The sequence below is a fragment of the Coturnix japonica genome, chromosome 12 (genome assembly GCF_001577835.2).
Source record: "Coturnix japonica isolate 7356 chromosome 12, Coturnix japonica 2.1, whole genome shotgun sequence".
Lineage (NCBI taxonomy): Eukaryota > Metazoa > Chordata > Aves > Galliformes > Phasianidae > Coturnix > Coturnix japonica.
The window spans coordinates 10,536,534-10,559,998 of record NC_029527.1 but is presented as its reverse complement, the minus strand read 5'-3'; the positions used below and the strand labels follow the sequence as shown (position 1 = coordinate 10,559,998).

General features: G+C 42.0%; 1 protein-coding gene across 1 annotated transcript in view; it reads right to left on the bottom strand.

Moving 5' to 3' along the window:
• Positions 1-23,465, bottom strand: part of PTPRG (protein tyrosine phosphatase receptor type G) — a 370,232-nt gene that overhangs the window by 20,749 nt on the left and 326,018 nt on the right. The window contains exons 14-15 of the mRNA XM_015875220.2: positions 18,934-19,025; positions 9,153-9,244 (exon numbers count right to left, since the gene is read on the bottom strand). Of these exons, the coding sequence (XP_015730706.1) occupies positions 9,153-9,244; positions 18,934-19,025 (184 nt within the window). The remainder of the gene's footprint in view (positions 1-9,152; positions 9,245-18,933; positions 19,026-23,465) is intronic.

The window sequence follows — 23,465 nt, the reverse complement described above, 5'->3', positions numbered from 1 at the left end:
TTCTGATTATACACCAGACAGGATCGGTGCAGCCTCAGTCACAAATGGCAAAGCAGCATCATTTCCCTCTTACTTTCATTTAATGCCATTTTGTTTTACCTTTTATTTATTCATTTTCCTACATGTTGAAGTCGTGTAAAATCCTTGCTGTGCTGCTCGAGGTCACTCCTGAAAAATGCTCCTCCACTTCTGAGAAGCCTTACGTCAATCCCTACATCCCCATTCTGCTACAGAACTCTCCTTAGACATTATTAACATTGAAATATTTATGCCAAATGCGGCGGAGTTTAACACAGATGAATCCAGTCAGGTTCTGTAGAGAATACTCTAAAAAGTTAGAGAATTTAACAGGGAATTACATCCCTGCTAAGGAATTTTCACTGACAGTTTAAATACTACATAGTAAATGCATCCCTTTCTATTAAATTCTATAGGATTCTTCCATAAGGGAATTGTTGGTAAGGTTAATCACTTTAATTAACCTTTTTATGTTGATGCCGACTGTTTTCTCAGCTGTACGTGTTCCCAGCTGGCCAATACAAAGTTAATAGAAGAGGAAGATTAAGCGAAGATGGTGAAAAACACAGCAGTGGAAAAGAAGGTCTGATGCAGTGAGAGCTGATCCTCTGAAAATGCCTTTTCTTAACACTGACTGTTTTAAATGAATTTTAATACTCTGGTAAACTGCTACAGTGCTGGATCCTGCACCCTGCCAAAGAAAAGCAAAGGGGGACTGCTCAAGAAAAGCCTCCCCTTGCCATTGTGCCTCCTTGTTCCTTTTCCCTTGTCTTTTTTAACATTGGTGCAGAACAATAAAAGGCCATTTCACGTTCTGCCTGCCTGCTCCAGTCCACGGCACAAAGAAGGCACTGGGGTGCTGGGGCTGACCGACCAGAAGGGGCTGGTGGAAATCCTCCAGCTTCCTGCTGGCCACTGCTTGGCTGGCAAGACATTCACCTGCATGTCAAACATCCCCATGTCATACCACTGCTCCAACCTAAGTCTGCAGGCAGACCACCAGGTCAGGTCTGATCCCAGCCTGTTCACTGCAGCCTTGACAAACCCTTCTGCAATTAGCACATAACTTCTTTTAGCACCTTGGAGCAGCACAGTGTCCCTTATCACCAAGTGCATTATTCACCCTCTCATATCAAAGGAATTTTTCAGCTCTGGGCTCTTTTCTTCAGCTTCCTCAGTCCTGCTTAGTCTCTTGTAGTGATTCTAAAGGCTGCTCCTCACGTTTAACTCTGCAGAACACATTACTGTCCAAAGATGAATGGATAAAGGATCTCATTCTGTCCTTTCAACTTATCATTGGCAACCCAAGAAACCAAAGTACATCGTTTCAATTGACTGTTAGTTACTGTAAAAAGTGTTCTAGTCTATGCTATTATGGCTAATTTACCTTTTAATTATATTGTCCATGCTAATGCTAATTGGAATTTGATACACCCAGGTTTAACGACCCATTTTCATTGCCTCTCTGAAACAAGTTAAAGATTAGTTTCTCCTAAACTTCAAAGAATTTCCATTTAAGTGTAAAATCAAACCGCTCCAGCATCTTGCTGGCAATATAAGGCTCTGAGCAGGAATTTTTGCCACAGTGAGTGAGCAGGAACTCGGTCTCTTGATTTGGCCTTATGCAGTGCTGCTGTTGTTTCTCATTAGTTCATTAAGGAGATGTCCTAGGAGGAGCTGAACTGTAAAAGCCTATGAATAGCAATGAGCAGGAGTCACGAACAAAGGAAGGATCCTAATCTGAAGGGCTAAATTAGATAAGATCCATCGCTACGTTTTGATATAATTCTGGCATTTTTCAGCACCAAAGCAGTTCGTTCATCCGCCCCTAAGATCATTTTTCATCTATTATTTTAATCCCAAATTAGAGAGTTCTGTGATAGTGCTCTTGCTGTTTCTTTTATCACAGCAAACATGAGGATGGCACACCAATAGAGACAGCAAACAGCATCTGAAGATCTCTCACAGGAACAGTGTAGATTTTTGCAATAATTTAGCACTAGTAAAAACCCTCTGATGGCACTCAAGAGAGAGGTGAGCTGGGGACAGCCTTGACAGAAGGGAAAATAAATAAACCAAAAGGACCGAACACAGGAATAACAGCAGTGGAATCATGAATAAAGAGTTAAAAATTGATGCAAGTGTGAGTGAGTTGAGACCGCCGAGGTGTGTGTGCTGCTGGGCTGCATGTTCAGGTGCTGCCTGCAGATGTGAGAGCAGATGATGGTGGAGCATCTGCTCAGTGCATCCTGCCCTTCTGTATGTATGGAGGTGGGAATATGACCAAGACCTCACACTCCCTATGTGCAGCTATGACTCCTCTGAGTGGGGCTTTTAAGGTATAGACTTTTGGGAACATCACGAGTGACAGGCAGCCAAGAGGTATTGAAGAAGTGTGTGGATGTGGCAGTAAGGGACCTGGTTTAGAGATGTGAATGGTAGGTCAGGTTGACGGTTGGACTTTGTGATCTTAAAGGTCTTTTTCAACCTAAATGATTCTATGACATCTGAACTTCTTTCACTGTTTCTCTTCAACTTTATCTCTTAATTTACGCCAGCTGGTTGGTCTGGATCTGGCAATAAGGTAGACTCCAGGAAGGCCCTCCTCTGCAGGGGTCCTTCATCCTCCAGCTGCACAGCGCTGCGCTTCCCTTTGCTTTAACTGCAGTAATGCACAGTCTGAGAATACCTTTAATTATGGCAGTTTTAGGTCAGGTTTCTAAAACATTTCCCAGTGCAGCAATGTTTGCTAGCAGCTCGTTTTTGAAACTGCATCTTTCTACTGCCAAATTCCTTGGTGTAGATACAGTAATAAGTACGAGTCTGATGTATGCTGTGTCTAATCTGTAAAGGATGCCAGTATAACTACACAGTGTTTTTAGTGTCTCAAGAAATGTGCAAAGCGCAGCATTATCTCAGTCTTCAATGCAGCCCTTCACAAGAGAATAACATTCCGAGGTCACTGGTTAAAGAGAGCAAACGACCCCTGCCCTGAGTCACAACAACAGTGAGAACAACACCAGCAAATCCCTGCCCCATCACTGAAGATATGGATTTATGTTATTTTCTTATGCTTAAGACATTTAGAAGAAGGTGCCACTGGAGTATAAAGATATTTTCATGTTATGTGATGAGGGAGCTAGACGGCCTGACTCCGAGTTCACTGAGCCGGTTCAGACTCCAAATTGGCAATGATTCATTGCACTTGGACAACCACAGGCAGGAGAGAGGTCTGCAGAGACGGCACTCACCCACTCTAATGGCTCCTGCTGCAGCGCTGACCGACTCACTTAGATTTTGGGAGGAGGTAAATAAAATCATCTGACCTCAGAAATCCAAATAGGGTATTATGTTAGAAGAATTCACAGTTAGCTTTGGGGATGGAGGGTGATTTCTTGGCTTAATGTTCCATTCTCAGAGTGAAAGGACATGACTATGAAAAGAAATTACTGTGTTCTTCCAGTAACAGGCCAGGAGGAGGGAGTGAAAAGCTTTACTGTGGGAGGTGGCACTTCACACTCTTTCTGATACAAGAATTTGGAGGGCACGTGCCCTGTGTAATCAGACTGAGTATCAGGGGAACAGAAGATGGCGAATGTGACACAAGTTTTGCAAAAGAGAATCAGAAGGGATTTCATGGACCACAGCCTACTAAGTCTGACTGGTCTATGGGGAAAACTGCCAGACACTATAATAAATAGCAGAGCTAGTGAGTGCCTCTAATACACTGTGGAGGGGTCCCTGAGGAAGCCCATAGGCAAGGACAGTCTAGAAGAGAGTCACATATATGGATTTCTGAAATGTTTTTGAAAAGGCCTCTCAGAAAACATTACTTAAAAAACTGATCTGTTGTGGAGCAGAAGGAAAATTCCTCTTGTATATGAACAGGTAGTTACCACCTGGGAATCGTCAGCGTTCACATTTCTCCAGTGGGACCTTACAGGGACCCAATCTACTCATAAATGAACTGCAAAGGAGACAAAGTGTGTTCATAATACAAAATTATTCAGGATAATTTAAAGAAAAAAAAAACAACAAAAAAAGCTGTTTTCCAAGGGAAGCAGAATGATCTCACAATACTGAGTGACTGGGTGATAAAATGGCAGATGAAATTCAATGTTGATAAATGCAAAGTGATGTACTTGAGAAAAACAACCCTAACTATATATACACACTGACAGCTTCTCAATTTGCTATTGCCATTCAGTGACGAGACCTTGGGGTCACAGCTGATAGTTTTCTAGAGGTGTCAGCTGAGTGCTCAATAGTTGTTAAAAAACAAATAGTATGTTAGGAAGGATGAAAGTAATAGAAAACCAAAGAGAAAAGATCACTGTGCTCCTGCAGAACTCTGCAGTGAATCCACTCATTACACACTGTGTATAGTTTTAGTCTCCCCACCTCAGAAAGGATAAGGTAAAGGAAGAAAAAAGGTACAGAGTGAAGAAGCCATCCTAAGCATAGAATGGCTTCCTCAAACAACAGATCACTTTGGATTTCAAGTATGATGATTAAGCATCATACATTGAAGCACAGAGAATCATACAAAGCATTTATGTGAAAAGGGATGTACTTTGTAATGCAAAAACTAGGAGACACAGAGATGTTATCAGGCATGAGTTAAAACGAAAGTATATCCTTTCTAGAGGAAGACATTGTAGAATTCACTGCTGTGGGAAGCTGGGCATCAGTGCTTTTAGGCACTAAGAGCCTACAAGGGTTCGAGAAGCAGACAGAAATTTACAGAAGAAAGATCTATAAAAGTCTATTAAACATAATGATGCCAAGAAAATTCCTGGCTACACCTCTCAGTCTCTGCTCAGTCTTGTCCCAGTGCACACAGGGGAAGAGGCACCAAAACCTGTCCCAGTGCTGCCTGGTGAAAACATGGCATCTCACCCCATATGCCCCATATGCAAAAGGCTATGGTGCTGCCTGGGAACAAGCCAAAAAAACTCCTTGAGCTTTTCTCAGCTTTAGGTTGAACAAATTCCAAGCTGAAATACAAAGATTTACATCAGAAATGAGCACGGATTGTGTGGACTTGAGTTCCAAAAGTTCAAGTTGCTCAATATTAAATTGGGCTGTATGTTTCTGGCTTGTATCAAAGACTGAAAATTCATGGGACTCAAAGGAAATCTCAGCAGTTCTTTGCATAGAGGAAAGCTCAGCTATCACCCGACAAGAAAGTTGGCTGCCTGCACTACAGTTACCCACAGGGAATAAGGAGACAGATTGGATGTACTTTCCATCACAAGATTTGTGAGTTCCCAGCCCTTTTTTCCCTTGCACACGAAACGCTTCCTAAGCACATTCAGGAAATATCTTGCTGTAATTACACTCATTGTAAGAGGAGGGAGGTAGCATTCATAACATTTACTTTTACAGGCACCTTCTTCATTTGAAAATGAACTCCACACAACACACAGCATGTGCCAAAAACACAGGAAGAGATTCACACCAAAAACCAGACATCATTTCACCCACGGGGTCTGTGAACAATTCTGGCTTCACTCTTCCATCCCATCTCTGTGAATTTTAAGGCAGAAAATGAGGCCTCTGAAGTGTCTGCAGGGCAGAACATAACAATGAAAGGGAGCTGGGAGGTTGATTCCAAACAGCCACTTTCTTGTTCCTGCTCCCTCTCTTCACTGTAGATTTAGTTTAGTCTTTAGGAGGCAGAGAACACAGTGACAGAGAAAACACAACTGATGCAGCTACGCTGACTTCAAAGGAGATGATCTAAATTTTGAGCCAGTGGGGAGAACAGAATTTGGTGTGTGCGGTGCAGATGGAGATTTAAGTTCCTGCTGAGGGGACCCCGCATTCCCAGGAACAGGACTAATTGGCTCAAGCCATGTCTCCTAACTGGTATTTCTGGTGTTGCACCCGCAGCAGGGGGCTCCGGGAGAAAGGGAGAAATAGGGCTATTACAGCAGTGTTTTCTTTCCCTAAAACATGGGCGGAAGGTGTCCAACATTTGTTAATAGCAGTGATTTTGTGACAGCTGAAGCAAAGCCAGCTTAAAGCCAGACCAAGTTTACAAATGTGTTGGTGATTATTTTGAATAATTAAATGGTGTAAAACCCAGCTGTGATGAATAGCACTGGGGTCACAATTCATAAATAATTGAGAAGAGTGAGTTGCATTTGATCATCCTGATCAAATTCTACTCTCTGGAGAATAAATGTTTGTCCTGAATACCATCAACATTGTTAAATGCCTCAATATTCCTGCTCAGCCATCCAGCCAGCAGTCAATTGAACTAAATCACTTTAACACCTTACACATTTGCTTTCCTCATGAATACAAAATGTTTCTAACTTGCACAATGGTTTTTGGGCATCATACAAAACAGCCACTCTTTATAGACAGTAAACAAACAGCCACGATAAATGTTTTAAATGGTCCCATTAAAAACAATTCCCACATACAGTCCTGTCTTTACTGCAGTAAGTAAAGAAGCTGTAGATATTAGGCCACCTATTTTGTTTCATTGCCTTGTTTGTAAGCAGAGCTGCCCATGTAATTCACATACATCAAACAAACACACCTCTTTTTTGCTGATGGGAAGCCAGTACCCATAGCTCCAATGCAATTTCCTGGGGCTCCTCCTGTTTCCTACACTTCTCAAAGTTTGGCTGTGACTGTGATTAGACTGAATGCAAGAGATGTCTAAAAGCTGGGCAGAGAACACTGAATTCTTAGTGCTCAACCACAGTCCATCTTCACACTATGTGATGTTCAACACGTTTTGGCAGTATGGGTTTGGTAACCCAGTCAATGCAAACTCCTTTCATTTCTTTGGAATTACCTCCAATTTATAGCATGTTTATAGGTCAGAATCTGTCCTAGACAGCTAATAAGATGCAAATTTTAAAATAGTTACATTAAGTGAACACTCACAAGCAAGTCCTGAAGTCTTTATCTTCAGTTTTACTGTAACAAAACAACCAATTGCTCCCATAGCAATGGAGGAAGAAGGACTCCAGGAACTGACACAGTGCAAATGGAGCCATAGTTTGGGGCTTTCACTGAAGACCAAACAGTATTATTCTCTCTCATAGTGACTATATATATATATATATATATATATATATATATATATATAGTGGCTGTCAGGTGAGGTCCCGGATGATTGGAGGAAGGGTCACGTCACTCCCATTTACAAGAAGGGGAGTAGGGACGACCCGGGTAACTACAGGCCGGTGAGTCTCACCTCTGTGCCTGGGAAGATTATGGAACAGATCCTCCTGGACAACATGCTTGATCACATAAAGATTAGCAGGCATCGTGATCCAGGGACCACGCCAGCACCGCTTCACCCCAGGGAAGGTCATGCTTAACTAACTCTGTGCCTTCTATGATGGAGTGACGGCTTTGGTGATGAAGGGAAGGCGACCGATGTCATTTACCTGGGAACTGAGGGGCAAGCGCCTTATGACATGTGTCCCCCCCATCAAACACCCTCAATCTCCAAATTGGAAGGGAGGTGGATTTGATGGGTGGACAACAGATGGATAAGCAATTGGTTAAAGGCTGCATGACTTATTGAGGGTGGTGGTCAATGGCTCTATGTCCAGGTGGAGGCCGGTAACATTTGTTCCCGCGGTGTCCGCTAGAGCCCGGCGTCCCTCAAGGACGTCTGTCTTGGGACCGGTGGTGCTTCTTTAAGCATCCTTATTAATAGACATCGATGACAGGGAATGGAGTGCACCCCTTCAGCAAAGTTTTGCACTTAACGATGACAACCAAGCTGAGTGGTGCAAGTTGATACGTGTGGAGGGAACCGAAATGCCATCTCAGAGGACCCTTGACACGGCCTGGAAGCTCGGGCTCGGCTGAAGCCTAATGAGGTTCAACACGGCACGTGCAAAGGTTTTGCACTCTGGGCCGGAGAACCCCCAGGCAAACCTGTTAACAGGCTGAGGAAGGAGTTGTTCCTCATGAGAGCCAGCTCGGCTGAAAGAGACCTAGGGGTCCTGATAGATTGAGAAACTTAACATGAGCCAGCAGTGCGCTCTGGCCAAGCCCAAGAAAGCAAATGGGATCCTGGCTCCATCAGGAGAGGGGTTGTGTCAGCAGGGAATAAGGGAGGTGATCGTCCCTCTCTAACTCTGCTCTTGTGACGCGCCCCATCTGGAGTACTGTGTCCAGGTTGTGGGCATCAGTACAAAAAAAGATATGGAATTTTGGAAAGGGTCCAGAAGGAAGGGCCACAAAGATGATCAGGGGGCTGAGCACCTCCCCGCTATAGAGGACCGCAGCTGAGGGAGGTTGGGTTTGTTCAGCCTGGAGAAGAGAAGGTTGCGGGGTGGACCGTCATTGCAGCCTTTTCAGTACTAAGGGATACTTACTCCAGGAGGGGAGTAAACTCTTCTGAAAGGCCTGACTATAGCAGGACTAGGGATAATGGTTTTAAGTTTGAAGGAAGGGAAGATTTAGGTTGGAATGTTTAGGGGTAAGTTCTTTACTCAGAAGGGTAGGGTTAGGTCCTGGAACAGGCTGCCGACAGTGAAGGGATTGTGCGATGCCCGTCCTTAGGAGGTGTTCCAAGACGGCAGGTTTGAGACTCGGGGCCCTGGCAACCTGATCCTAGTAAATGTGTATGTTTGCGTTGCCCTGCTAGGCAGGGGGTTGAACTACATGATCCTTGAGGTCCCTTCCAACCCGGGTAATTCTGTGATTCTGTGATTCTGTGACTACTGTTTTGCTACTTTTGGGCCAAGGCCAAGTACCTACTCAGTGTGACTTGATAAAGCAAACTCTGGGCCAACAGGACTAAAATAAGCTGTACATTATAAGAGAAATATGGAGTTGAAAACAACTGCTTGTATCTTCATGTTGCAGGCATATAATAAAAACCGAGTATGGTTCCCCTTAGAGGCATTAATTGTAATAGAAGTCTGCCTCAGACCCTCTCTCTGTGGTGTGGAGAAACCTTCTGCAAACATCCAGTCCCAGACTGTTCATACCTGGTGACAAACTGGTCCTTCCCTCTCTCTTCAGATGCATTTTATTATTGCATTTACCTGACATGACAACATCACACAGATATCACACAGCCCCTTGCAATTAATACACAATTAACTTTAGGAAAACAACATTTTCATTAGTGGATCATTAAATCATACCTCAAAGTCTTCTGAGAACCCATGCTGGTTATTAGAATACAACTCACTGATGTGTTTAACAAACTGCTTGACGGGAATTGCTTCCATATCATCTGTAGAAAGAAAGAGATATTCAGGGTTGTTTCATATGTAAAATTCTCAGATGCAAACTTGGAAAATAAAGTACTGAGTGAACACATGTAGATCTGAGTTCCCAGCTGCAGAGCTAGTTCAATATGCAGTAATAAGAAAGCCTGATAAATCTGGACAATTTTGATGTACATTCATATTATATTTCTAATTCTAAGCACTGCAAATAATGAATATTGAGTCTATTCCCTGTGATTCTTATTTAAAAAGGCCAATTGAAATTCAAGCATTGTTTAGTTCTTGTACACAGTTTGCAGGTAGCTGTGAAGGGAATTATGAGATCTTCTCTCCTTCCACGTTGTATAAAAAGAACAGTGTAGACTGTGTAGGAAAGCACAGATCATAATCACACCCAGTAAGTTTTTATCAGACTGAGCAGAAGCGAAGAATTTTCTCCTGGAACAGAGAAATTAGTAGCTTTTTCCTTTTTACACAAAAGTATATTAAAAGAGAGAATTTAGCATTAAATTGTCTCTGAGCTGAAGAACAAGGAACACGACACCCATGCTAATTTGAGCTTTCTCTCATGTCAGGTGTTATTCTTAACACTGAACACGTCTTCCACTGGACCACTTGCTCTTGCTCACCCCATATTCACTGATAAATAACCCACCAAAATTTTCTCAAAAGAAAGAAGCTACATGCTTGACCCAAACTAAAGACAAACAAGACTATTACTAGCACCTATACCCATGGACAGATCCTAATAAATCTGGAATATAGGACAGCTGCCTTATTTCTCTCTCTTTCTCTCTCTGAAAAAAGGCATAGATGTTGTTATAACCACCACTGCAGTTGGTAGAAACACTGTGCTTGCCAAGATTCATTAGTTAATATTTTCAGTCTGGCATTTAGGAAATGTAAATTGCTATACAACTGTGATTACTTTCAGCATGTGAAATAATCTATCGCCTGATGGCTACCATTGTCTGACTGCATGATTTTATGGCAACACACTGGTATTTATGTATCCCATTTAATATTCTTCTGAAGATTGCATCCAGTTTATGTTTACTCCCAGTAATTCAGTGATGTATTTTTGCTCTCATTTTGCAGCCATATGGTTTGGTACTACAGCTGCATTATAATCTGGATTCCTTTCCTTTTGAACATCTACATTATGATAGAAAAAATCCAAATATTTCTACAGATACTTAGCAAAATTTAACGATAAATAAATAGATGTGACATTTACTGTATTCAGAGTGAAAGATCTTTGGCAGCTGAAACCCCTAAGCTGTCACATATGCTTTTCTTAGCAAAGGGTATGAAGATCTGTATGTGTAAATGAGGTTCTACTTTGGCAAGAATTTTATAGATCCAGCCCTGACAACCTGATTGCTCTCCAGTTGATGGCAGTTAATATTGACCATGTCATTACTTCTCTACTCTTATTTTATCAGGTAGCGCTCTGGGGTGGCTTTTCGCATCTATTGACATTTTCAGATTTCAATCAGCTCTCCTCTATTTTATTTACACGAGCCAATTGTTAAAGATATGTTTGCAATCTGATCACCTCCCGGTGTAGTAATGCTACTTTAATTAACCACATGCTCATTTGCTGAATAATAAAGAATTCAAAATATTTGACAAGTGTATGTTCATCTTAGTGAAAAGCTGCAGAATGTAGAAATGCTGGCACTTAGCAATATTTAAGTGCTAACATTTATTTTGTGTAATACTGAGTATATCACCATCTCACAGCAACATTTGTATTAATATTTTTGAAGCCAAGACACTTGAATGGAATGAGCGATACGAACAGCAGTCAATAGCAAGTGCCTGTAAAACAATCTTTCCTCTCCTGAAAAGTAACATCCTGAATTTCCCTGAAAATAGCTTGTGCGATGATAGCAATTTCACACACTGTCACAAGAAAAGATCCATATTTATTATTTTTTCTTGAGTAGTCTAGCCCAGCTGAGACCAACCAAGATCAAGGATTCGCTGTAGCAAACTTGAGTGTCCAATTTAATTTTGCAGAAGGTAGAATTTAATTTTAATTGTGATCTGTGAGCCAAAAAATACATCAGAGATAACACGCTCCCCAGTCCACTGAATCCCCACCAATTTCAAGGATGGGTCTGTACCAGAGATCCATGGCAAAATAGGGTTACCTTTCCTTTATCGTCATCGCTGCATGGTGGCAGCATCTCTCCACCTTTATAGCCACTGTTAATTCACTTCTCTGCTGTTCACTATCCTTTATTTTTCTTCTCCCATTTTCCTCTCTTGCATTTTCTCTTCTACAAACACTTTGACTCCCCACAGAAGCCATAACCCAATGCCATTTCTTACCCCATTTGATAACATGGGAAACAAACAGCAAATAAACAGTAAATACTCTTGACATATGAGGTCACTGGAAGATGCAGAACTTATGCTGCTGAAGTTGCCCACAAACTCAGGAAAACCATGTTGAAACAAATGTAATGTTTAATCTTTGGAAGATTAGTATCAGAACCACAAATGCCCAATAAGCACTTATGATTTCCAGCTTTTATACTGCTGGGATAACGTGGCCATGCTGACCATGAAAGGTCTGGCAGGAGAGGCCTGATGACTGGAGCTGTGAGAGGCCAGGCAACTCATGGCTGGGCAGGACACGGCTGCCCCCTGGTTGCTTGCCCATCTTGTCCCTGCTCCTAGTTGCAAGAAAGATGCTGTAAGACAGAACCTATCACACTAACCAGCAGAAAAGGAAAGTGCTGATTTGGACCTGTAATTTTCTATTCATGTCCTCCAACACCGAGCCCTCAGCCAGGAGCATTAATTACTCAAGCTGCGGTATATGTGCATGCTTTCTCATGGGCAGTTTGTTGGACCTCTGGTGAAATACTTACCAATGTACTCAGTACTCTGAAATGATATCTGCTCTGATGTTACCTGAAGACAGCTTTGACCTTCTCTAAGAAAAGCAACAGATGTAGCTAAATGCACAGAGAATATGCTTTTCCTTGCACTGTCTTCAGTCCAAAGGTTAACCTCCCACCCTCCAACGTGAAAAGAAGAATAGACTTTGATGACTGTAATTCTTTTAGTCGATTGAAGAGATTAAGGAATCCTATAATGGCTAATTAGGAGCCTTAATGGATATTCTGTATTTATTTCCTTTTGCATCATATACTTTTTCCCATCCAGAAACCAGAGTGACATTTGATATGGGCTGTATGATGCTTACATCTTGCAAGATCCACACATTCTTCAAAGAGAATAAGGAAATGTTTTAATAACATACCTTCACCTCTGACACCACACACATAATTACAGCTCTTTCTAGCTTGGATTTAACAATCTGTTGTATCAGTGTAAGTAAAACGTTTCTGGATTTACATCATTACAAAATATGAACTGAATCTGGAACCTTACTAGTATGCTCAGACTTCGTGTTATGCAGAGAAAGAATGGAAAGGAGCAAAAGTCTCAATACTTTAAGATAACTATATTTATACAGATACAAATATATAAAAACGTTATTATAAGCAATGTAATTTATAATACAATTATCTACAATCAGATACTACTGAAGCTGATAGATGGGGCTGTTTTTCAGTACTATCTCAGACAATGAAAACTTGGGTGGAATTCCCATCTTCACTTGCAGGTCCATGTATCTGAATGGAGTATTGCAACCACAAAACTCAAGGGGAGCACAATGCATCTCCTTTCCTGCTAAAAAGGAGAATGCCAAGAAAAAAGGTGTTCGTTTAGAAAAGATGGAAGAGGAAAACCTTCACTTATACCTCATTTTCTAAGAAGTGGCAGCAGACAGTGCAGAATGCATACACTTTTTTTGGATGACAGACACCTTCAAAAGAAGCCCAAAGTATGAAGGAGCAATAAAGTTAGGATAGGGTTACATTTAAAGTTTTGACAATTAGTAATCCTACCAGGAAGGATTTTCCTCTACCTCCCACTTAATAAGCTGCCTCAAAGCACTAGAAGCCAATTGCAAAAGAAAAATGGAATATTGTATCAGAGATGGCATTTCCACATAATAAGATCTAGGAGATACTTTGACTCATTTATAGCCTGCGAGCTCACTGGTTGGTTTAGGGGTATTGGAGTGGAATAGACAGTTTTGAGTCAGGAATGAATCCAGAAGGTCAGAAGCAAAGCTCTTCTTCATATTACCTTGCCTAGTTTGGAGTTTGGGTTTCTCTGAAGACTTTACATTTGATACATTTTGGTATGAGGATTCTCCCGTGTCTTTCACAGTGTGCAAAAATGCTTTTGTTTTTTTCAACTATTATCTTATGCACTCTACTAAATCCAATACACTCCTTATATCTTATGCCTTACTTTAACATGAAGCTTATTCCACCACAGTTCAACAGCCATTCCATATGTACTAGGTGGAGTGAAGGCTGGCAGAGCTATAGCAAAAGCTTGCCTTTATATGCACTACTGCAGGAGAAGTAACTACATGGAGTGCAATTCAGCAGATTCATTTCCACAGCCAGTAATGGGGCACTGAGTGCCCAAACTAAATAGGATCCATGCAGCCATATCAAGCTATATCAGAGTACACACAACACACAGGGATGTAAAGCCCCAATAGATCTGTACCTGGTGTGTCTCTAGAAAAGCAGCTGATCATAAAGAATAATAAAAAGATTAATAGCACACCCTTAGGTGAAATTCAGCCCCAGCTGAGGCCAAGGTTATTGAGAATGTCCCATCAAATTCAGTGAGCTCAGGTGTCCACCCCTGGAGAGAGGCTTAGAAAAAGACTTCTGCATCTACAGATCATAAGCAGACTCTGAAGTGCGCACATTTACAGGGACCAAAAACTTCACAAACAGCTTCAGATTTTGGCACTGATGGAAGCTGAAATTGAAATGTTTAAGCAGGCAACTTCACTGCCAGCTCGTGCCCTAACTCACGCCAGTACTTGACTCCACAAGTAATCCTATGCATAAAAATGGGAGGTGCCCCACTTTCTTCAAAGGATTTTAGATTTAATGCACTTGAATTACACACATTTATACAGCCAGAGCCTTTAATTCCACAGCACAATGGCTTTCCTTGCTTTACTATTTAAAATAAGGATGCAACTGAAGCCATTGTATTTCATTTGGAATAATTCATTTTTCTGACTGATCACATCTCTTTCTGTATAAAGAAAGGCCAGGAATATAAGAACAGTTTTATTTGTATAACACGAGTATCGGTTGATTTATGATACAACTAAGTCATTTAAAAACTCTTAATACTGAGTCTTTGCTTTCTGTGGAGTCTGTACCTGCACACATACTAGAAAAGCAATACAGTTGGATACAACAAGCAGAGCAGTAGGAGCTCAAACTACCTGCTGAAAGTGTCATAAATCTATATTTATAATCAAAGTAATGTCATTTAGATAAATGAAGATAAATAATAAAATACTGAGAGTTGATTATGGGGGATATTCATCCTCATTAATGATCACATTTTTTAGTTATTTGTTTAATCAAGCATTGTTTTTAATAAAAATGTCTTTCAGTGTGGAAAGACATGGAGCTGTAAGCACACCTGAGTGTCCTGATGAGGCTGGAGTTCTGAAAGAGGAACACAGAATCCTTTTCTGCAAGATCATTACGAGTTATTGGTTATAATGAAGTCAAATGAATACAAGGGCAAATTTCTGGCAAAGGAGAGACACGTGAAAAAGCAGAATATGAAGAATCACCTGTGTAATACTGTAGCTACATTCATCTCTCTTGCTTCAAGATTTTATCTGCTACAATGCTATTAGCTACGTGTCAGTCAGGAATATAAAGATGTTAATGATAAAATTTTATATGTGTCAAAATAAGAGCTCAGTTTAAATCTGCTTGTACAAATCTTAGATTAGGCTATCATTAATTATAAATGTAATAGCAATACACTTCTTCCCTTTAAGCAAAAAGCCAATTTCAATCCAAGAGAATGAAACAATGAGAATTTTCCATTAGCACAGACATTAACATGATCTTATTTAGTACTGCCTGCTAAGGAGCACAACTCAATCTCACACATTTCCATCCTCTGGTCCCAGCTGTGCCATTAATTACACATACTTATTGCATTTAAGGCTTAAGCACACGGATGTGCAACTCTGGAGCTCTCTGCAGTCCAGCATGACAGTTCTTTGAAAAGGATCTGTTCACATTCCACATGGCCACCACAAAAGTGTGTTTGGGTCATTCAGTCAACACATGAAGCCTCCGTTTCAAGTACCGTTATTAGATCGCTACCAGGAATTGTTCTGAGCACTACAGGAGCAGAGCTGGTGGCAGAGAAAAAAGGAAGGCGAATGTTCCTTAAAATACCTTGATATTTTCCTGGCGTCAGAGGACGGCTGTTTGCAATACTGCATTCATGAATTTAATTGAAGCCGAAGATAGGTACAGCTCACAATATGGTGCTGGAACATAAATCCACAGGGAGCAGAAAGCAGGCAAAGTCTTAAACAGCTGAAGAGCACTACCTCTGTGCTCAGAGAAAAACTTTATGCCCTTGAGAAACAAGTCCTCAGCCTCAGTCAGCACGTCCCTCTGTACCTCAGCAGCCCCTGGCACGGTGACTCACACACAGTCCCTAGCTTTGCTCCTCTGCCTTGGGATGCACCTTGAGACAGCCACATCTTAGTGAAAAACAGTGAGACACCAAGGCTCAGCTGGGTGCAGTTTCCTTGTAAAGTGAGATATCTCTTGAAGAAGTATAACGGTGTTCATCCTGCAGATTCTATCAATAGTTATTTTAAATATACTAAATCAGAAGCTCAAATGCTAGTGAAAAACAAAGCAAAATAAAACAACAGCCCTAATTTACTGCAATGCAGTGCGCATTGTGATCCAAGCACTGGGAAGCGCTTCTGAGTCTTGCAGTCTAGACCTGGCTGAAAGGACTGGCATCACACCTGAGACATTTTACTTATATTAAAAATGGTGAAAGACATCCAGAACAATATGCTGAATGAACCAGCTGCATGGGCCAGCTGCTCTGTTCTTTATGAGTTGTGTTTCTCTGGATTGTTTTTTTTTAATGTAGAGTTTTGAGCTTTGCCTTGGTGTCAGACCTCACCTATCTCTGTACTGATCTCAGGACAAGTCCTGCTGGCAGCAGAACCACAATGCCTGTTGTGCCTGTGGGCTGGAAGAGGAACCTGGAAAGCCACAGCACGTTCCAGAACAATGCACAGACCAGTGCAGAAATGCTCTGAACAAATGACAGGGGGAGGATGAAAGAAGAATTGGTGCTTATTACCATCTATGTTACACAGAGGGACAATTCTGCACTGCAAGCATGGAGCAGGTCTTGCAATAAGAACAAAGGAGGACTGATAGGGTGTCTTTTGTCTTGCAGCATGTAAAACACACAACTTTGCAGCTACGATGCTGCTGCTACTCCCATTCAACTCTACCAAAATGGAACAAGTGCAGATGCAGCCCAACTATGGAAAAATAAACAAATGGGAACAGGAGCTGGTTTGCTGAGGGAGATTATGCGCAGACCAAGTGTGTATCCATACAAAGATGATGTGTATGTGGCCAAAATGGACTGGGTACATTGGGCAAAGAAAAAGGGTATGGAGAAATAATTTTGTTTAGTTGGGTTGTAGGGATGGTTCAGAATTCTGCCACTGATTATAGATATGTCAGTCAGGCACAACGCTTGTGTGAGTTTACATTTACTCCTCAGCTGTAATATCCAGTGGTTGACTCAGCTGATGACATCTCCTTTGTCCCATGTTTCTCCAGATCAAGTAGTGCAGATAATTACGAATAATGATAATGATTTGGGTCTCAGAGCAAATTCGCACAGCTAACTACATGCCTATGGGTGATGTGGCTTCATGCACAACAATCAAGTGTGTGTGCCATGGGAAGTGAAGTAGATAATGAATAAAACCATTCCAAGACTTTTTTTAGATTTTGGACCTGAAAAGTTATGCTGCGTATCTTCTAGAGTTGTGCTTTAGAATTCACAGATCCAAGGAAACAGAGGGTATGTCTAAATAAGAACAGAATGTAGCAAAGAAATAAGACTGAAAACGACTTCTGAGTATGCCAGCAATGTCCGCAGAGCAGAACAGAGACACCACATCACTTCCAAGACCCCTCAAGCTGTATCAGGACATCACTGTGCCTGGTGTCTGGGCCCATTTATGGTCCAGGATGAGCCAACCCCAACCAGCTACAGCTCCCTGCACGCTGTGGATAGGGCCTGGTCAGTTTGCAGACATCTTTAAGCACACTGCTCTGAATTGCCACCAGCGAGGCTGCTTGCACGTAACTGAGAGTAGAAGTTGGTCCACTAAACTGTAGGTGGTACATGCATGGTTCCACAGGGATCTATTCCAATATCTTTTTTAAGGATGCATTGTCTAGGGTTTCACAAGCTAACGAGATCACTTCAAAAAACATGCTTTTGAGAAAACGCCACTTATATCTTAATGTTGCAATCCATGTAGCAAAATAACACTTTCCCACATGCTTTGGCAGCTTCCACTAGAAAATTCCAAGGGCTTATCAATTCATCAGTTGCAATTAGTTCAAAGGAGAATTTTGTTATTTAATTTCTTGAAGAAGTTTCAGTGGGTGGCCTACGCAGGAGCAGCAACTGATGTCAGAGAAGAGTATCATTTAGCAGGGAGAGCATCAGGGGAAATAGGAGTCTTCTGTATCACCAAACATAGGAAATGTGTGAGAGAGCCTCAAGATATTTTCAGGAAGTGCCTCCAAACTTTGGAAAACGGCAACATAGCTGGAATTTACGTCTACTAACTTTGAGCCTTATTATAGACCACCTGTACAGGTAGCAGTTAATAAACAGAGGGAGGTACTTCCAGAAGGCCCTTCTTTCCACTGCGCTCACACCAACAATGTAAATTACAGAATATGACAAAGAAATTCAGAACACCACCTTAAAGTGACAAGTACAAACATCTGATAGGTTGAGGTCAATCCAACATTTTGGGTATGTTAATCCTGTGCATGAAACTAAGCAACATCAAACAAGTCAGTGGCTGCAAAGGCCATTATAACATCGAGCTGTTCTCTCTCATCACTTCTTAAAGGGAGCTGAATCCTCAATAATTCCCAGTGGAAACACCTCATTAATAGAATACAGTGCTAAACCTTGCAACCAGCTTCGCTCTCGACATAGCTGAGGGGAGAATTTGACCTTTGATAACTTGATTAATACCAAATTAACAGATGGTTTTGAACTTCACTTGAGACTGTGTGCTTATCCTTGTGTCTTGCTTTCTTCCCTGAGACCCAACAGACACCACCTCAGCTCACATCAAAAGTGGGGGGCAAATGCCCACATCTCAAGTGAGAAGTGGAGCTGTGCATTCCTTGTCCCCAGCCCACCCCAAAGGAGCAGTTGGTTTCACTTTGGATGCGATGTGTTGATGTTTTTAAGAAGTGTTGCTTGTGCTTTTGACATTTTACAAAGGTTATTCTGAAATTTCTATTAAAACAACATGGGAGAGATGCCTATGGAAAAGTACAACGCTGGCACTCACAGTCCCATTACAAAGCACCTTATATTAAATGCAGCAGCATCAATACCACCATTTATTTTTTTTAACACATAATTTATCACAAGTACAATGTCCTCTTCTTTGTGTAACCAAACAAGACTTAAAATAGCTAAAATATAGGGATTAAGTCCACCTTACCTGGAATAGGTATGATGGGAATACTCTCATTGGGGACCACGCGGGGTGAGCTGCTGTCTTCCACATAGAAATGGGCAGTCTGAAAACACTTTCTGTTAAAGGAGAAAAAAAAAGAAGAAAAAAGGTTCAGGGTATGAAAAAGCCCCAAATTTTGCACATTTGGCTTTTCCACTACTGCTCCATACTTACAGATGTTACAGTTTTAAAACACCAGTAGATCACATATTTGAGTTCTCAACAGTTTCAATCCTAATTCCAGACATTGGTGTGCTCTAATTCATTGACAGCTGACATCCACCCACCATATGTGCCACTGCATATTATTCTGACCACTGAAAATGAAAGTATACTCACAGAAGTCAGTGGTTGCAAAACAGGTTTCAAATACATCATTCAGAAACTGCGCACAGGAATCATTCAGCACACAACTTAAGCCAAATCCACCTAAGACACAATATTTCCAGGCAACATACACTTACTGTAAAAGTTTCTGCTATTTAACAGTGGACAGATGGTAATACAGCATCTGTAACTGGTGCATGTCACAAAAGTTCTGCTGTAAAACTTATCCTTCAAACATTACTGTTTGTATTATAACACTGGAGCCACACAACCCTCACCCCATCCTCCTCCTGCAAACTTGTATGACTACAGAAAAACACGACAGACACTTTGCTCGGGCCCCAGGACCCATCACTGAAAAGGCCCATAAAGAATAGGAGAACATAAATCCACCTGACTTTCTTTACCTGTATTTAATGCAAAGCAGAGAGCACAAGCTGGTCATCACAGAAAAGGTACTGAGCAGAATAACATGAAGAGATCCGAGGAGACTCTGCATGGTGATGTTAACTGAGGCAGGGTTTTCCAACACCAGCGTCACTCCTCATTGCTGACTTAATGAGCTGCTTGAGGCTGGAACTGAATATTTAATGAGCCTTGCTTGGTCTGAGCAGCTATTGTGACAAGAGAAGGGTCTGCTCTCATCTGTCAGGGTGCTTAACAATGGCTTCCCATGGCAGAGAGATGCCCCTCTGCACCCCTAATGAACTGCTCAACACCTGGGCAAAGTTTGCAGGCGACCTTCTGAGCTGCACCTTTTGTCAAGTGTGCTGTTTCTCTTGCATATTTGCATGGAGTGGCTTACAAGTTTCTGCCTTGCAGTCTGCTCCTCTGTAATTTGGGCATTGTGCTCTACATAGAGAGCCCACTCTGTAGAGCCGGCTTTGCTGACATGGTGCAAGCAATTTGTGCTGCCTTTGTTTCCTACATCTATACGTGCCAGAGAGCAAAAAACTTGCTGAAAAGCAAACCACTCTCTCAGGCAAAACCAGAAGCTAAAATAACCATGGGCACTTGCTTTCTGCTTTCTATGCATTTGTACTTTGTTCTACACAATCACGGCGCTTTATAATGCGAGCACATGCTGCAGCAGCACAAGTACAACTTAAGACAATACAGAAGCAGGAAAGAGCATATTTCACAGCATGGAGTAACTGTCTCATAGCAGCTTTCTATTTTCAGACACGACGTCTTGCATTGTGCTGAAGTTAGTTATTTAGGCAGTATGCTTTTGTTAAGAAACACCATAAGGTGAGTTCACACATGAGGATGCAAGATGCACAGGAGTCTCAGCATTCAAGCACAACGGTTAAACTCCCCCCCAACGCTTGCTCCCCATCCTCCTTTTTTTTTTGGCAGCCTTTATTTTGGACAATGCACACCCTGGGGGCACACAGCAGAATAAATCAGTCACACAGAAAGAAGAAACTATGAATATGAAACAGGCAAAACGTTCCCGATTTTGATATATTTGGGGCTCTTTCCCTTGAGTCAATACTACAGAAATCCTTGAACTGCTTCTCCTTGTAATGAAGGCCTTAAGAAGGTGTTTGATAAAAGGACAGACCTTTACTTAGGGATTTACAGGATTTTTTAAAGCTGATGATGCTTAAGAAAAGCAATTATTTTTTGTAATTTGCTATTTTAGACTCTGGGAGACTCTGATAGGCTGCCATTATGGTTTTTTAATGCAGGCATAAGATAGCTTCTCCTTAATAGCTTCAAAACATGTAATTGTATTGCATAATCACACGGTGTGATACTGTAAAGCCCACGGTGGTGATAGCTGGATACCCAGAGCAGCATATCTCTGCTGAGCACAACACTGGAATAACAACATATTAAATGAATATTTCACACAGCAAAATTCGCTGCAATCATTAATGTCATTAACAATTCTGTGTTTTATGCCCGGTAGACTTTCTGTAGCTGTTTTTGAAAAGACAACCAGCACACAATTTGAATAAAGGACTTCTCAGTTACAGACACCACACTAAAGCACACCCTTATACACATACATCACACAGCATGCCAGATACAGGCAGATTACATGAAGACACGCCTCACAAACTCCTTTTTCAACCTGCTCACTGTAAGCCCTCCATGTTTACCCCTGAGCTCACTGAACACAGCCTGCAATGTCCACACACCTGGTGTCTCCCCCATCTCTGAGGTTCCCAGTGACAGTGTGAGGCAGCACTGATGGGACTCAGCTCTATCCTGCATGAGTTTTCCAGCAAGTTTTGCTCACTGGACCTCAGTCTTACTCTTTCACCTCTCCTCTTTGCAGCACCAGGAAGGAGCATCCATCCAAGGGGTGCCACACAGACATCTTCAAGCACTGAAGTTTGGGTTATGGCCTTTTTACAGCCTGACCAGCTAAGGAGTTGCCTGGATCCAAGAGAAGCCTCTTGCAAACCCATCTAGTTTGATGCAATACATACTGATAGCTGGGACCCAGGATACAGGAAGCCATGTCAGAGAATTAAGTATCTGCCTTCTTCCCCAGTTTAGGCTGCTCCTTTCTATCTCCTGGCACAATCCTCTGCCCATTACCCTTCTTCGTACACAAACCTTAAGTGGCAGCAGTTGCTAAGGCTACGAGAGGAGGCTGCAGTAAATTTGTGTGTCTATGGGAAGGGCTGCAAAAAAGTAGGTATGAGAGCAGAAAATTGCTTGTTTCAAGTCACTGGACAAGCAGCCACAGAGAGAAGTGGGAATGGAAGCAGGGCTAGACAACGTGTAAGTCTACATCTGCTTTCATGATGAGCACTTCAGCTTGTAATTTCTAACCTGTGTGTATACATGTCAGGCTGCTTGTGCACGTGTGTCCGTTTGCTCAGAAAACCAACACAGCAGAAAGAAACAGATATATATATAAATATATATATATATATATATTTTCCCGATAGATGCAGTCCTTACTGAATGAGCAGTCCCAATGTCAATAGCATCTGCGAGGATTACAATTTTAGCAACTGAAACACTAATTTTAGAGTAATCCTACATTCAGCATTGGCTGAGGAAAAGCAAATCACAGCTTTGATTTTTCACTTCCAAAAGATTTCAGAGCCCCCACATATTTCCTGCACTATACCCAAGAGTCAGTTGACTCTGAAATACGCCTGTGAGCAGTGAAGCACACCGTTTTCTCTAGCCCCATATGTTTTTTTGGCTCCTTTTCCCTAGGGTACAATAACTGTGCGAGATGGTGGCGATCAGACACACAATTGTCACATATGGACAGAAAGGCAGAAAGTACAACACTGCGAGATTAGCATCTCCCTGGAGAAAGGGCAGAGGCAGGGGCTGGAGAGCAAAGACAACATTAGGGAGTGAGTGCATCCCCCTGCACCCAGAGTCTTTTTGCAGAGATACTGACAGCGCTTTATTAACGCAAACTAGCAGAACGTTAAATGCAGAGCAGCAGCACCTTATTATCACACTGCAGGCAAAAAGAATATGCCAAGAGATGGTCCTGATTAGCTGGGTTAGATGCTTGTTCCATCTCCGCTGAACAGAACAGCAGATTAGCTTCAGTGAAAGATGTCTCGTGAGATTTTGACACTCCAAAAGGGTTTCCTTGGTTATTAGTTAATAAAACTCAAGCAGCTTCTCCTTTATACTCATCTAAAAGCGAGAGAGAGACAGCCAGATCACACCACGGCCTGAAAGCATGGATGCATTTCATTTTCTCATAGAAGATAATGCCTTTGTGTTTAGTTAATTTTGCCTCCAGTACAAACACACAGCGTGTGCTGCAGTCCATGGAGGTCTGGGAATAGCTGGGAGGGCAGCATTTGGCCTTTGCTCCATGCACTCAGCCTTGCAGCATCCCCTGATCTGTGCTGACAGGCGAGGGACTCACACTGCCCAGGAGCAGCTGAGGCAGAAGGAGAAGCAGCAAGGGATTGCTGTGGTGGGGCAATCAACTGCCTGCACAGTGGCTCGCTGGCACCATCAGAACAGCAGCTGAACGTGGGAAAATATCAAAGAGGAATGCTTTGCTTTCTGGGGACGTCCAAGAGCTGTGTCCTTCCACACATGCAGAAGTGAGTGGCATGGCCATCGATCACTTGCACGCGAGGGATCTGCTCTTTCTTTCCACATAAGTTTCTGTTGGCTGCAGCCAACGCGTATTCCCCCTCCAAGGCTACGCAGATTTATTCTTTATTTCTCTAATAGCACCA